The sequence below is a fragment of the Lithobates pipiens genome, unplaced genomic scaffold (assembly GCF_037356315.1).
Source record: "Lithobates pipiens isolate NorthernLeopardFrog02 unplaced genomic scaffold, aLitPip1_a1.2 Scaffold_8, whole genome shotgun sequence".
NCBI lineage: Eukaryota > Metazoa > Chordata > Amphibia > Anura > Ranidae > Lithobates > Lithobates pipiens.
The window spans coordinates 135,301,012-135,316,777 of record NW_027507903.1 but is presented as its reverse complement, the minus strand read 5'-3'; the positions used below and the strand labels follow the sequence as shown (position 1 = coordinate 135,316,777).

Below are 15,766 nucleotides of genomic sequence, written 5' to 3'. Positions count from 1 at the left end.
AATTCAGCCCCACTTTACTCTGATACCCCTAACTAAAACAGAGTCTAACTAACTCTCTTCAAACACAACAAATTATTAAAAAGAGTCCACCTATGTGTAATTAAATCTCAGTACAAACACAGCTGTTCTGTGAAGCCCTCAGAGGTTTGTTAGAGAACCTTAGTGATCAAACAGCATCATGAAGGCTAAGGAACACACCAGACAGGTCAGGGATAAAGCTATGGAGAAGTTTAATGTAGGGCTAGGTTATAAAAAAAAATATTCAAAGCTTTGAACATCTCATGGAGCACTGTTCAATTCTTCATCCGAAAATGGAAAGAGTATGGCACAACTGCAAACCTACCAAGACATGGCTGTCCACCTAAACCGACAGGCCGGGCAAGGAGAGAAATAATCAGAGAAGCAGCCAAGAGGCCCATGGTAGCTCTGGAGGAGCTGCAGAGATCCACAGCTCAGGTGGGAGGATCTGTCCACAGGACAACTATTAGTCGTGCACTCCACAAATCTGGCCTTTACGGAAGAGTGGCAAGAAGAAAACCATTGTTGAAAGAAAGCCATAAGAAGTTTTCAAGGCACTGTATATGGTCAGATTGTGAGAGCGGACCTCTTAGATGAGTGTTGACAGGGAAATCTTTTAAAATGTTTCCATAATCAAACAAACTTCCAAACTCTTTTTTAGTACAACTTTTTTTTTACATTTTTACCATGGCACTTTTTTTTGTTAATGTAAATAGAAGATTAATTTGTGATGTAATATAACATAATACCCTTCTTCTAGTATTCTGAGTTCACATTTTGGCTTAAATTTGGATCTTCAAATTAAAAGGCATTCAAGATACTAACAATAACTTACAAAGCCACCCACAACTCTGTCCTCAGCTACATCACTAACCTAGTCACAAAATACCAACTAAATCGTTCTCTTGTTGTAAAGCGCTACATAAACTGTCGGCGCTATATAAATCCTGTATAATAATAATAATAATCTTCTTCTCTACAGCTGGCAGACATAGATTCGGTAGTATTTACTGCAAAAGCTGTGGATCGGGATGGAGATACTTTAATGTATGTCATTGACCGAACTATGGTGAGTATAGTCTACTATTTCCTAAAGCTCTATATAAAGGCATTTTTAAACTTGCTCCTAAATATTTGCACTGCAAATGCATGTTTTACAGTCAAGCATGAAAATTATTGGTTAAACTAGATGGACTTGTGTCTTTTTTCAATCAGACTAACTATGTAACTTTGAAAATAAAACTGGTCACCCTGGGGAAACAGCCACTTACTCATCCCTAATTTTCATCTTGGCATTCATGCACTAGATAAATCCCTGTAGCCATCAGTTACTTTATTTCTTGGAATAGCTCTTAAATGGAACCTTTGCAGAAATCATTTAGAAGAGCCCTTTCTAGAATCGTTGCTATGTGTTCCCTGGTTCCAGTCCACTGTAGCCTTGCCCACAAACCATGGACCATAAGAAGAAAGTTAAACACCACCAAATCAAGTCACCTGCAGTCCCACCCAGATACACAATGAATAGACTGATTAATATGGCTGCAAAACTGTCTTGAAAGTTTTCAAGATAAGTGCCCTTATTTGTATAATGCCATATCTATTTAAATAAATAGAGCAATACAAAATGTGCCTGTGCCTCTTCAGAAGGGCAAGTCACTGCAGTGGTGGTTTTGGCTGAAGCATGCATTGGTGCAGTGGCACAAAGGTATTGGTACAGTGGCGAATAAAGTGGGGGCATGTAGGATAGAGCAGAGGGGGATTGCGTTCACCTTTGGTAGTTAGAGTGTTGATTGGTAAGGTGGCATGAAGTTGAATTGATGGGGAGGTTTCAGGCATGGTAGTATGAAGAGGAGTACAAGCAAACAGACACAGGCCCACGGGGGCAGGGGGATGCTGGCATAGTAGTGTTGGGGAGGAGGTTGAAGGCTCCATGGTGAGTGGCACATATGTGAGGAGCTGTCAGCTGTAACTTCATATGCATTCCTCACTGCCAGTGCCAGAGCTTAGGTGAAGGGTTGGTGATGCGAGCTGGCAGGTCAGAGATTACAATGCCTGTCTAAGCTGAAACAAAAGCCAGGGGGATAGGAAGGTGGTAGGAGTTGGCAGGGACTGAATTTAGAAAGCTATGTCCCATTGTAAGACAGACTCAGGAACCAAGCTGAGTGAGCTTCTTGCCGGGTGTAGCTGTTGTACATAGTGCTAGTCTACATTTAAATTTAGATGTTACAGCACATGCATAATAGCGACACAGTGTTAGTACCATAAGTGCTACTACTGTGTGTGTTCCAGCTAATGCCGCCATTTTGGGTTATCCCAAAGTCTCTGACTCTCCCCTAGAGAAGGCCAATCATAGCGGATCTTACTATGTGATAGCTGTGACCAATCACAGCATCACAATAGTAAGCAGGGTTTAATGTATGAAACCTTTGAACAGTGTTAGAGATTGCTTATAACAGTGATCATCACTGTAACAAGTAATCAGAGTGTAAGTTAAAAAATCCTGATCATTATCTATCAACATCTATGGTGACACTATACTGCTCTGGTGACAGTATGTAAAAAAAATTGTAAATATAAATGTTTTAATTGTACGTTTAAATTTATATATGTTTTTTTCAATATATTGCATGATGGTTCTTTTACAATAAAAGCATCCAACTTATTAAAATCTGAATTGCTTTCAAACATATTTGCTAAGATCCCAAACATACAGTATATTATAGTGCTGCTATTTAATATAGAGTCCTCAGTCCCTTTCTCTGCAGCCTCTGCTGCACTGCAGATGAAGGAATAGGAAGCGCTCTATACAGAAAACTGAATCATAGTAAACACAGCTTACTATGCTTCAGTGATGTGTCCATTCAGTGATGAATGGACACAGGAGCAATTGGAACATAACATATTTATCAGACCCCCCCCCTCCCCCTCCCCAACTCTCCATCCATCCTGACACCAATCTCTTGCCCCAGCAGCAGCTGGCGGGAAGGGGGAGGAGGGGAAGCCGACCAGCAGCACGGGGGGGGGGGGGGCACACAGCGAGTGATCAGTGCTGCTGGGGGTTCCAGCACAAGAAAGGGGGTGGTCAGAACAGTGGCGGAGGCTTTTATTTACTGAGTCCGATTCTCCTGTGGTTTATTGAGCATAGGCTGTGCTCAATTAACCTTGAAATCCCCACTCTTATCCATGCGTCTCTTCTGAGGCAGATCAGAGCAATGCTCTGTGATGGCACTGCCTAATCAAAATCGCACTGTTCCATCTCAGAAGGGCTGCACAGAGAAGAGGGAGAGGTGCAGGGATTTCTAAAATGTGCGTTTAACATGCGTGCAAGAAAAAAAATGTCAGTCAGTAAAAGGGTTAAATGTTGCATTGTAGAAATTATCATGACGGTCTTTACAATTGATTTATACTCTGAAATAAAGCAAATTGTACCACAAATTATATACTTGAGTTACTTTATATGCAGTAACTGTGTTGCCAGTACTATTACACTGTATCGGACAGGACTATCTATTGCAAGAATACTATGGTGGTGTTAGACTCCAATAGCAATAAGTCCAGACAAGCAAATTTTTTCTCACCTTCTTATGATAAGATCGTTCAGACCATAGTAATTTCTGACTAAGAAACGTCAGCGCTAGTGTTCTTGATGCATTGCCTGATGATGTAGTGTCTGGCATCATAATTTTAAAGTTGTCCAAGGGCTCGTTCACACATGCGGCTAACATAGCTGCTGCACTGAAAAGAGATCTGTGGTTGATTGCTTTTCAGAGGGTATGCAGCAGGTGGTAAGGAGGCAATATGTCACCTCCTCACCGCTTGTTTTAAATCTCCAAATTCTGTACCAACACTCCATACCTGCATGCATTGCACATGTACCGCCCTGCCCTAGTTAGACAAAATGTTGTTTTTGGCTTCACTGTACTAAGTGGAGTGGTGATCTTTCTTTTTTGGTCTGGTCAGGTTTCCTTAAGCTTAGTGTCTGATTACTCCTGCCTGTCTCCGGAAGATGCTTCCAGAGAACAGAGTAGTAGGGCCAGCCATAAAGTTATGAATACTTATCTGCTCTCAACCGATTCTTAGGTAGGGCACCCACAAGGTGGCTGTGGGAGAAGATAGATGTTGGGGAGGCTTGCTCAGAGTGTTTTTTTCCTGGGGCTACTGTGCTTGGGATGTAGCCTGTGTACTGGAGTTGCTGTTTGGGTCTCAGAATGGGTTTGGCTGAAGGCCTGAAGGAGATCTGATCAGAATGGGTTTGGCTGAAGGCCTGAAGGAGATCTGATCAGAATGGGTTTGGCTGAAGGCCTGAAGGAGATCTGATCAGAATGGGTTTGGCTGAAGGCCTGAAGGAGATCTGATCAGAATGGGTTTGGCTGAAGGCCCGAAGGAGATCTGATCAGAATGGGTTTGGCTGAAGGCCCGAAGGAGATCTGATCAGAATGTGTTTGGCTGAAGGCCTGAAGGAGATCTGATTGAGAGACATTTGCTGGGGGGTGTCACCTGTGGAGACTGTAGAATGTCCCATGGAGGCTGAGTGGCAGACAAAGACAATTGTTGTCGGATTTTCCGCCAACAAATGTTGTCCAGCAGGTTTTCAAATTTTCCGCAAACATATGTCTGTTGTCGGATTTTCCGAGCGTGTGTACACAAGTCCGTTGGACAAAAGTCCAAAGTAAAAACACGCATGCTCGAAAGCAAGGACGAGCCAGAAAGAGCCAGTCTTGTAAACTAGCGTTCGTAATGGAGAATTAACTTTCGTGACGTGGCAAATTATGAAATCTCAAAATGCAGCGCACATTCTCTTCTTTTTTAATGGGATAATAATGAAGCTGCTTTGGTGGTGATACTGATGGAGTTATTGCAAACACATTTTTTTTTCTAGTGATATCAAGAATAATATTATTATGCTTTTTTTTATTTTTATTTGGGCAAGTTACCACAAAACCATTATCCCCTAGTTTTTAAGGTCAAAAATACATACCGTATATAATGTTGGTGTCCCTTATCAATTATACATTGTATTTTTTAAAATATAACTGCCTACTCCCAAACTGTCCTTTGAAATAAAACACATAGCCAAGTATTATTCTACACAATTTTTTATTGTGCATTAAAAAAAAGAAAACAAATAAAATTGAACATGTTATCTGCCAATAGAACTTAAACAAAAAGTGCATTCTATGCATCCAAAAATATAGAAAATATACCAAATCAAATTATTAAACCAAAAAAATAATGTCATAGCAATAACTCCAAGGCCAATAATAAATAACATATTATCTCCACTGATTCCGCAACATGTCTGATTGATGAACGGCCGTTCAGAAACGAACTGAAGAGCATTAAATGAAAAGCTTGAAATGAAAAGCGCGAATCAACACTCACCAAACTTGCACTAACACAAAATTAGCAGAAGGAGCCCAAAGGGTGGCGCTAAAGTGACCACAAAACACGTAGTATGTCTAGTACGGCACTACGTTCGTAATTGTTACCCAACAATTGTGTGGCCATGTGTATGCAAGACAAATTTGGGCCACCGCCCTTCAGACCAAATTCTGCGGTTTTGTTGGCCAACAATGAGGTGTCGTGTGTATGAGGCTTAAGACTTTGATTATGGATCCCAGGTGTCCATGTGCTTGGGGATGCAAGTGCCAGAACTGGCTTTGAGGACTGGGACTGCTCACATAGAGTTCCAGATTGGTTGGCCATTCCCTTCTACCACCAGCAAAGGCTGTTACAAGAAGATTTGGCTAATGTTTGTCTTCTTGCTAATTTCTGCTGACAATTTGAAGTTTCCAGCACCCACATCCCACTCCATGTTCAAGTTTTCTGCATTAAACCCATAAAAGGACATCCCCTAGACCAGGGATATGCAATTAGTGGACCTCCAGCTGTTGCAGAACTACAAGTCCCATGAGGCATAGCAAGACTCTGACAGCCACAAGCATGACACCCAGAGGCAGAGCATGATGGGATTTGTAGTTTTGCAACAGCTGGAGGTCCGCTAATTGCATATCCCTGCCCTAGACTAAGCCAATATTTGTTGATGTGCTTGAAACTGTGTCTTGGTCTGTCAAGGGAGACCTGGGTCATAATTAGCAGCCCCTCAGGGGGTGAGTGCTACACATTTACAGAGCTGTTGTGGCATGACCCATTCATTGAATGGGTTGCATTTGGTGGTGGTAGCACCTGCAAAATGTGACATGCCATTTAACCTTATCCATTGGCACGAAACAAAATATCTTGGACGCAGCATGGGTACAGCCCTGAGAAGCTGCATTGCTTTGTTTGGATGGGTGGTCAGGCGGCTCTAAAACCAAGGCTTAGCCACCTGCTTATACTGTACCCCCGGCTACTCGTTTGAACAAGCCCCCTAAGGCTGGCAATATTGTACATTACATGACAACAGGAATTATGCTCTCTAATAACACCAAAAGACAACCTTTATTTTCCTGACAGCCACTCCAGTCTCTTTTCCGTACAATAGAGATCAGGTTTATGGGCTAAATTCAAAATTTGTGTCATCCCCCACAATTTACTAAGACCTACCTGATATCTAATACCACTACATTTTACACAGTGAAACAAGATAGCATAAAAGTAAGAAAAAACTTGCAATCTCCTATGTTCAACTGTGTTCCACTTTCTTAGAAAAAGAAATGCTAGCCACATATCTGCTTCTCTGGAAAGAGGAAGTAAGTAAAAACGTATTACCATATGTCAGAAACCTGCATATAATGAACTAACCCATCTGTCTTTGAGTTTTAGGTCAGTTATTCTATTATAAGTAGATAGGAACATAAGATGTTTAAACTGTCCTGTAAATGTGCCCATAAACGTGTAACTTATAACATCAGAACCAAAATAAATGAGTGTATTGATGGCCCAACTGGTCTATTCCTACATTGTACCTATAGTATAACCATAACTAACTGATCTGAACGTTCAGTGCCTGGGCTGCAGGAGCAATGTTGGGAATGGTAGTACTTTATACATAGGCAGATCACTGAGGCACATCTGCTCTCTCACCCCTTTGGATATCTATTGATCAACCATGTAATGCCCCATACACACAATCAGAAAATCGTACAGAAAATACCGCTTTCGAAATGATCGTACGATAATCGGATCGTTCGTACAGAGCTTTCGAGAGCCGATCAGGACAGTTCATCCGATATTATTCTATCGGATATGCACGGAAATTTTTTTCGTACGATGCCGGATCATACTATTTTCGTTTAATCGGTACAGCTGTCGTTCGAAAATGCAATACAAATGCATTACAACACATGACATCACTTCCAAATTTTTTTCTGTTGTGCAGGAATTTTCGGGATTTTAGTAAACTCATCAGATTCGATCTGAGATTAGCATGCAATAAAAAATGGACGATCATTCGTCCGATAATCTCATCGTGTGTATGGGGCATAAGTCATCATCATCTGATTGGGTCAGTCATCAGAACAGTAGTTTGTATCTTCCTTGTCATTAGGAACACATTACCTAAAACAGCACCCTACCCAATGTATAGCATTGACTATGGATGACAAAATGTGATGGCTAGAATGAGTAAGTAAACTTTTAATGAGTTAAAGATCTGGTTCTGAATCCTAGTTTTGTTTCCAGGGTGACAACAAATACTTTCACATGGATCTCCCAAACAACGGCAAAGTACTGCTATCCCGTCCTCTGGATTTTGAAAGTATGCAACAACTGGAGGTTGTTATTCATGCTGTGGTAAGAATACATTCACGCTCAGATGCTAAACTCTAGTTGTGACTCAGTGGAGGAGTGTCAGACTGCTGCAGAGAGACTGCTGCTTTCACACTGATTGCAGCAATCTTACCGACATTGCAGACTTCTGCCTTGGGAAAGGAATCTTGCTGGAGCTGATTTCTAGATAATCAAGGAGGCAGTAAAAACTTTAGATAATTGCACTCCAAGTATATCTGTTTAGGTTATGAAAAATACAATTGAGCTTTAAAACACCTTGGGGGTTATTTATGAAAGCAAAATCCACTTTGCACTGCAAGTGCACTTGGAAGTGCAGTCCCTCTAAATCTAAGGGGTAGATCTGAAATGAAGGGAAGCTCTGCTGATTTTCGCATCCAATCATGTACAAGCTAAAATGCTGTTTTTTATTTTGCTTGCATGTCCCCCTCTGATCTACAGCGACTTTACCTCTGAAATGCACTTGCAGTGCAAAGTGGTTTTTCCTTTAGTAAATAACCCCCATAGTGTTGTATTAAAACCAAAAATGTAATATATTGCAGCTTAGCAATCATTAAGTAGAGGGGCTGTATTCGTTTTTCTTTTTCAAGCTTTTTTCTCCTCTGTTTTCTACTGCTGATCCAGCCAGCAACACATCTCCTGTGGTATTTAGGCACTATTCTGGATGAATGAGAACAGGGGGCACATTTGGACAGCAGTATTTTCAGTCTGTGGGGAGGGGAGTGTTAAAAGTACTAGCAGATTTAGATACACTAATAAATTGAAGCCAAACTCCAGATAACATTTTATAAGCAGTTACAACAAACAGTTTTCTTCTTTTAGGGATAAAGATTTTACTTGAATAAATAAAAGCTGATCGTTGTAAGCACCCCTGTCAGTGTTAAATGGTCTCTCTCATCCCTGTAACTGCAAGAGAGCTTTTCTGTTGAAAAACAGTATTAAGGCTTATACACACTAGTAGTTTTTTTTTGTCATTTAAGAAGAGAAGCCACTGAACTAACTATAAAACGTTAGTACAGCGGTCTCCCCTGTTATTCTAATGTGTTCTGACAGGGGGGCGCCCCCCCCCCCACGCGAGAACACTCCAGTCAGTGCTGTCAGCCATTGGCTGAGAGCATTGATCAGGAGCCGATCGTCAGACCTTTTTTCAGTCATACTCCTTCGACAGAAGCCGGCCGAACTGTTGGACTGACTCTAGTACACATAAGCCAAATGCCGGTCAGTTTCTATTGCACCAGCCGATGTCGCCCCAAATTTTGGCCCATTTGTACTCGGCTTTAGTGGTTCAGTCATCAGATGAAAACGGAAGAAAGAAAGCCTAAAAAAGGGAAAAATACGGCCATTACATCTAAGAATTGGTAAGTTGCATAATAATAAATGTTTGCTCTTGGGCTTATTACTGCTTTTAGTAGACAGCTGTCCTGTTGTCCTAAAGTCCTCACAGAGAACAGTTTTAAGGGTTCAGGGAACATTGGTAAGCGACTTTTCACATCATTGCGTGTAGTAACAGTTTTGGTATATTAGTTAATATTTTGAATGATGTAATGCATGCATTTTTTGTCTTTATGGGTATTATTAACTCACTTTGTTAAAAGCTCAGTAAAAATGGAATGTATTGTTAAACCCCCCTCCTTCATCTCTTTATCAGGTATTCATCTTATAATTACCAAGGTACATACTAAATGTGATCTTGGACTATTAATGTATATTATATGGACACCTTTATTCCAAAAATATCTGATAAAAGATCCAACTACCTATTGGGCAACTTGACAGGGACATGACAATTGTAAAGGGCACTATGCAGAAGATCCTGAAAGGAGATCCGAAAGCCTCTTGGGGGATCAGGAAGGAATTTTTTTTCCTCTGCTGTAGCAAACTGGATCATGCTTTTCTGGGGTTTTTTTTCACCTTCCTCTGGATCTACTGTGGGTATAGGATTAGGTATATGGGATTGTATGCTATTTTGTATTTTATTTATTTTTTATGGTTGAACTTGATGGACTTGTGTCTTTTTTCAACCTGACTAACTGTGTAACTATATAATGATTATCCTCACCATAAAATCATATCTAAAGGTGATATTGTCTGTGCTATATATCGTATTTATCAGCGTATAACATGTTCAGGCATATAACACAAGTTTAGGAGGGAAGTTTAAGGGAAAAAACTTACATTTAAATGCCCATCAATGCAGCCTTATCAGTGTCCATCTGCACCCTTGCCCAGTGTCCATCTGCACCCTTGCCCAGTGCCTTTGCAGCCTTGCCCAGTCTCTTTGCAGCATTGTCTCTTTTCAGGTTTGCCCCGATTTAAAATTGGTGCTGATCTCAACCGATCTTCACTGACTGAGCGGAGAGGAGCAAGCGGAGGCGAGATACACAAAGCCGAAGTACACTCGGCTCCTCTCGCAGTCCCGCCCACTTCCACTGATTGCGAGAGGAGCGAGCGCCGCTGACATACAGAAAGCCGCGTGTACTTCGGCTAGCTCATAGTCAGGGGTGGGACTGCTAGAGGAGCCGAGTCTAGCCAAAGTACACTTGGCTTTCTGTATGTCAGCGGCGCTCGCTCCTCTCGCAATCAGTGGAGGTGGGCGAGACTGCGAGAGGAGCCGAGTAAAGCCGAGTGTACTACAGCTTTGTGTATCTCGGCTCCGCTTGTTCCTTTCCCCACAATCAGTTGGAGATCGGCGGGGTATCGGCGTATAACACGCACCCACGATTTTCCCCTGATTTTAAGGGGAAAAAGTGCGTGTTATACGCTGATAAATACGGTACTTAATGTTGTATACTTATAGTACTATATTTTATTATGGTAAAGTGTTGTCAAACTATTACACACATTTATTTCCCAGTATCTGTACATTTCTCCCAGTTAGCAATAGGGCACACTTTTGCTAGTGTCTTCTCTAATCCAGTATATCCTCATTAAATGGATTGAGCCGTTTCTTTTATGAAGGCACTTGTTGGTTACTTTTCTTAAAGCCGGTCGTGACATAATCTTATCAGTTTAGCACGAAGCTTGTATTAGTCGTCTAGCTTTTCAACAAAAAAAAAATGAATATTTAAAAAAAATATATAAATTCTTAAAATCTTCAAATGTGGGCCATAAACAATTTGGAAATTGTCCATGTGGGTCAGAAGGCTATCTCTCAGTCAAGTTATTTTAGTGTGAACCCTTTTTAAATGCTCATTAAATAGACTTAACTATGATGATTGTAGTAAGTGAAGACAGATGCACTCATTCTTCTAGGTAGACATAAGTTTTAAATAGATAGTAATCCTGGCTATGGGTGTCCCCCTCACACTGCAAGTAATCACATTTAACTTTAATCTGGTAATAGTATTGCTCATAAACCATTTGACACTACTGCCCATGCTAGGTTTTGACTGGTTTTGACTAGGTCATTATAGGACTCCCCTGCTATTACCTTTAAGATTTCAGCTTAACATCCTGATCTTACCTATATATGGGTCCTATCCTCTTAACAATGTTGAAGGTATATGAAGTAGCAGACTAACGTCATTGTGTTTTTCCTGCACCTTTGTGAACATAAGGGGAAAAAAGAATAGCCACTATATTCAAGGTGACTTTGCGAGTCAAAGCTCTTTGAAGCTGAGAAATAGCCTTTTTTTTTTCATTTTTTGACGTGAAAAAGGAAATACACTGGAGTTTTTAACCTTGTTCCTCATGGTTTGGCTTTTTTTCTGTACATGAGGAAAAATAGAAAAAATAAATAAATACCAAGCACCCTCATGACGTTAATGGCACCATGAGGGAATACCTGGCAGCCATAAGGTTAAAGGAAGCCACAAGTTTAGAAGAGGCTCTTCAACCTTCACACATACAAATTAACCATTAACTCTGTTTCCAGGTATTATTTTTGCATAGTTACACTGTAATGCCCTGTACACACAGTCGGAAATTCAGACGGAAAAGGTCCGATCAGATTGTCGGAAAATCCAATCGTGTGGGCTCTATTGGAAATTCCGACGGAAAAAATTTGAGCGCAAGATCTAAAATTTTCCGACTAAAAAATCCAATCAGACTTTTTCCGATCGTTTGTAGAGAATTCCGACAGACAAAATGTCACGCATGCTCAGATCAAATTATGAGACCAAAGCTATTGGCTACTAGCCTCTACATAGTTCCGTCGTACGCAACGAACATCACCACGTTCCGAAGGATTGGATTTTCCGACAACTTTGTCCGACCGCGTGTATGCAACACCAGTTTCGGACAAAATCCAGAGAAAATGCAGTGTTCTCTGAATGGTGCCTGTGCTGAGTGAACCCTTGGGCCAATGTAACTATGCAAAAATACCCATACCTGGAATTCAGGTTTTAAGTTAAACAATAAACATATATAAGAGAAATTTCAGCTTGCAGTACAGTTTAACAGGCCTCAAAGAAAACATGAAAACCTTCTCAAACAATAAGACTAATGCCCCTTTCACACTGAGGCCCTTTACAGGCATTTTAGTGCTAAAAATTGTGACTGCAAAGTGCCTGTAAAGAGCCTCTTCTGTCACTCTAGTGTGAAAGCCCAAGTTCTTTCACACAGGAGCGGTGCGCTTGTGGGCAGAACAGGTACAAGGGGGGGGGGGGGGGGGGGTGAAGGGAAGATGCCCTGGACAGTACAATTTATTGGGGGTGGGAGGGGTGATGTGAAGTGTGAAGTGTCCTCAGGGCAGGCGCTACCGCTAGGCGAACTAGGCACTTCCGCCTAGGGCGCAGCCATGGCCGCTGGCTTCTGTATTCTCCACCAGATGACATCTCCCGAGCAGGGGCAGACTGACCATAATAAACGTCTGTGCAGAGTGTGCGGTGGCACCGCCCCGGCCAGGATGCAACTCAGAGTCAGTGCAGCTAATCAGATTGCTCAAGCAAGGGAGGCATGATCAGGAGACCAATGGGCGGCTATGATCCTTCTCCCTTCCCCTCCCGGCTGCTCAATATCATTTCGCTCCTCCCCAGGGGTTACTTTGGCACCTCCGCCCCTCCCTTCCTGTCTGGCTCCGATTCTGTAGCTCGGCCCCAAGTATTCCTGGCTCCTCCCTCGGCTCACCTGGGCACCTCCCCGGTCCGGCTCTGAGTATGGCGCTTGCTCCCGGGTATTCCTGACTCCTCCTCCGGCTCCCTCCAGCGCCTCAGCTTCGCCCCTCCCTTCCAGCACGGCTCCTGAGTATGGAGCTTGCTCCCGAGTATTGCTGGCTCCTCCTCCGACTCAATCCCAGTGCCTCAGCTCTGCCCCTCCTTCCCCAGCTCGGCACCTGAGTATGGAGCTCGCTACCAGGTATTCATGGCTCCTCAAAATCAGTGGTTAGTAGCGCTGTTGCTGGATTGTACTAAATACTCAAGAAATGTCCACTTCAAATCAGTCAATGATACTATATCAAATAAAAAACGATAATATAGGGCAAATGTGCAAAAAACCTTTGTGTAAATAGGCTGACAATCCATACTCCAGGGGAAGCCAGAAGCTAGCTCCAAAGACATGCAAAACAAACAGAAAGAAGCGCCTTCAGGTCAGGATTAATCAGATTTATTAGGTACACAAATGTACCTAATGCATTTGTGTACCTAATATGATGGCGCCAAATGATGGTGCCAAACATCAGCACATATAAGGCCCTTATCAGCCTCTGTCCTCTATGCTTGAGGAAGGCACGTGCCTGTTGCATACAGCGCACATGCGCCGAAACATCGTTGCATTAGCAGTGACGTCACCGTGCTGGGCTTCTGTGTTCTACAGCTGATAAGATCCAAGCCTCGTTTTCAGCTCCATTAGACTGTACATCGATATCCCGCTGGACGGGACTTTATTTGGTACTAATGGATGGATACACAACAGAGGACTCACCACGCTGGGTTGGCGCCACTAATGAGGATTTCTTGTGCTGAATTCGTTTTTTACATGTAAGTGGACAAATACATTTGTGTACCTAATAAACCTGATTAATCCTGACTTGGAGGCGCTTCTCCCCATTCTCCTCTCGGGGTACCCATTACCACTGGAGTCCCAGAGCCCAGTGCCGGAACAAGGCATTTTGCTCCATTAATTCACCTCCTACTGCATGGGAGAATACACTGCAAGGGATTACATTGGGGGATTTATAGGGGGGGATTACACTGCAGGGAGTACACTGGGGGGATTTACACGGTGAGGGTGGGATTATACTCGGGGATATTTACTCTTAGGTATGTGTTAACCACTTCAACTCCAGAAGGTTTTACCCCTTTAATGATCAGGCCATTTTTTTGCGATGCCACGCTGTTTTAACTGACAATTGCGCGGTTGTGCGACGCTGTACCCAAATACAATTTATGCCCTTTTTTCCCCTCAAATAGAGCTTTCTTTTGGTGCTATTTTATCACCTCTGCGGTTTTTATTTTTTACACTATAAACAACAAAATACAATTTTTGCATTATTATTTCAAAGTGGCTCCAATAAAAACACATATAATTAAAATGTGCGAGTGAACTCTGTTTCTATCGCATTAAACCTAGCAATTTGCCATCTTCTCCCTGGGCACCAAATGGCCTTGTGCCAGCACTGCTTGCGGGACATTAAAAAAAGTCCTGCAAGCAGCTTCTTTGGGGCAGTTTAGGTATACACCGCTCCGATAATGCCCTGCCCATTGAAATCATTGAGCAGTGCTGCCGAAGTGTCTGCAAACTGCTGTGGCAGCAGCGCTTTTAACCTCTTCGAACAATTTTCTATTTGTTGGTGTCAAGGTTGTCAGTAATACATCTCTTTGAACATTATCACGCATGAGCGGAACCAATAGATGACCCCACTTGTACATGAGATGTCAACACTATGTATAAAATCGATTGCTCTTTTAAAGATTTTTGTCGATTGGTTAATTTTGGGGACGATCTCAACCAGCGAACGCTGTTTCATCGATCGACGGTCGAGCAATCGACCGATTTTCTAACCGTGTATTCCAGCCATTACTCTAGTAGAGGAAAAGTGCAGTTATATTAGTCCAGTCCAGCTGATCCAAATTAAGGCAAAGAAAACCCTATATCTTTAATGATTAGGCTTCAGATTCATAGAAAAACATGAGATTTATACGTTCTGGTCATTTCAAGAATATTATATTCATTGTGGTATTTGAGAGACAAATTGACACTTTTCTTCTGCATACATAAACGTATTGAGCAGAATGACACATCTACTACTTTGAAGTGGGTAGCCCAATCTGTAATCTGTATGGTCATGCCCAAATCTGAAAGACACTGGAAAACAAGTGAACAACTGATAACATACACTCTTGTTGGAGTGGGCCACACTGACAGGGAAAGTCCATAAATGACCTAAATATATGGCTGATTATATCTAAGCCCTTGTACACACGGTCGGAGAGTAATTCCGAAGGATTAATTCCGGAAGAGGTCCGGAAGTGATGTTGCATACACACGGTCGGACTAAGTTGTCGGAAAATCCGATTGTACATAACGTGATGACGTTATTTCGTTACGACGGGACTACGTTCAAGCTAGTAGCCAATAGCTTTGGTCTAGGAATTTGATCTGAGCATGCGTGGCACTTTGTCTGTCGGAGTAGGCTACACATGATCGAAGTATGTCTGATCGGAGCATTTTGTCTGAAAATTTTACCGGCAAGTTGTAAAAGTTGGTCCGCCGGATATTCCGATGGAAACAGTCCAATGCAAACCACACACAGTCGGAATATCCGACAAAACGGTCCGATAGGACACATTCCATCGGAATCTCTGACCATGTTTACAAGGGCTAAAATAACCATAAAGTACCCCTGAGGTAATATCAATGAAACAGATTATAATGTACAATAGATGATTTTCTTTGTAATTTCAATAGGAGATGACAACCAGAGAACGTCAGCGCACTACAGTTAAAGTGCGGGTCATGGTTCTGGATGGAGATGACCAATATCCACAATTCCTCCCATGTAACTTCATGTCTCATGATGGTCTTAATGTCTGTGTTAGCCCTACATACTTGGTCAATATCACAAAAGGAAAGGAGCCAG

At 42.1% G+C, this 15,766-nt stretch overlaps 1 protein-coding gene across 3 annotated transcripts in view; it reads left to right on the top strand.

The window, feature by feature from the left end:
* The window catches only part of LOC143963454 (cadherin-related family member 5-like), a 75,069-nt gene that overhangs the window by 40,499 nt on the left and 18,804 nt on the right, over positions 1-15,766 (top strand). For all 3 annotated transcript variants that reach the window (XM_077473085.1, XM_077473084.1, XM_077473086.1), the window contains exons 6-8: positions 1,001-1,087; positions 7,642-7,752; positions 15,595-15,765. In XM_077473085.1, the coding sequence (XP_077329211.1) occupies positions 1,001-1,087; positions 7,642-7,752; positions 15,595-15,765 (369 nt within the window). The remainder of the gene's footprint in view (positions 1-1,000; positions 1,088-7,641; positions 7,753-15,594; position 15,766) is intronic.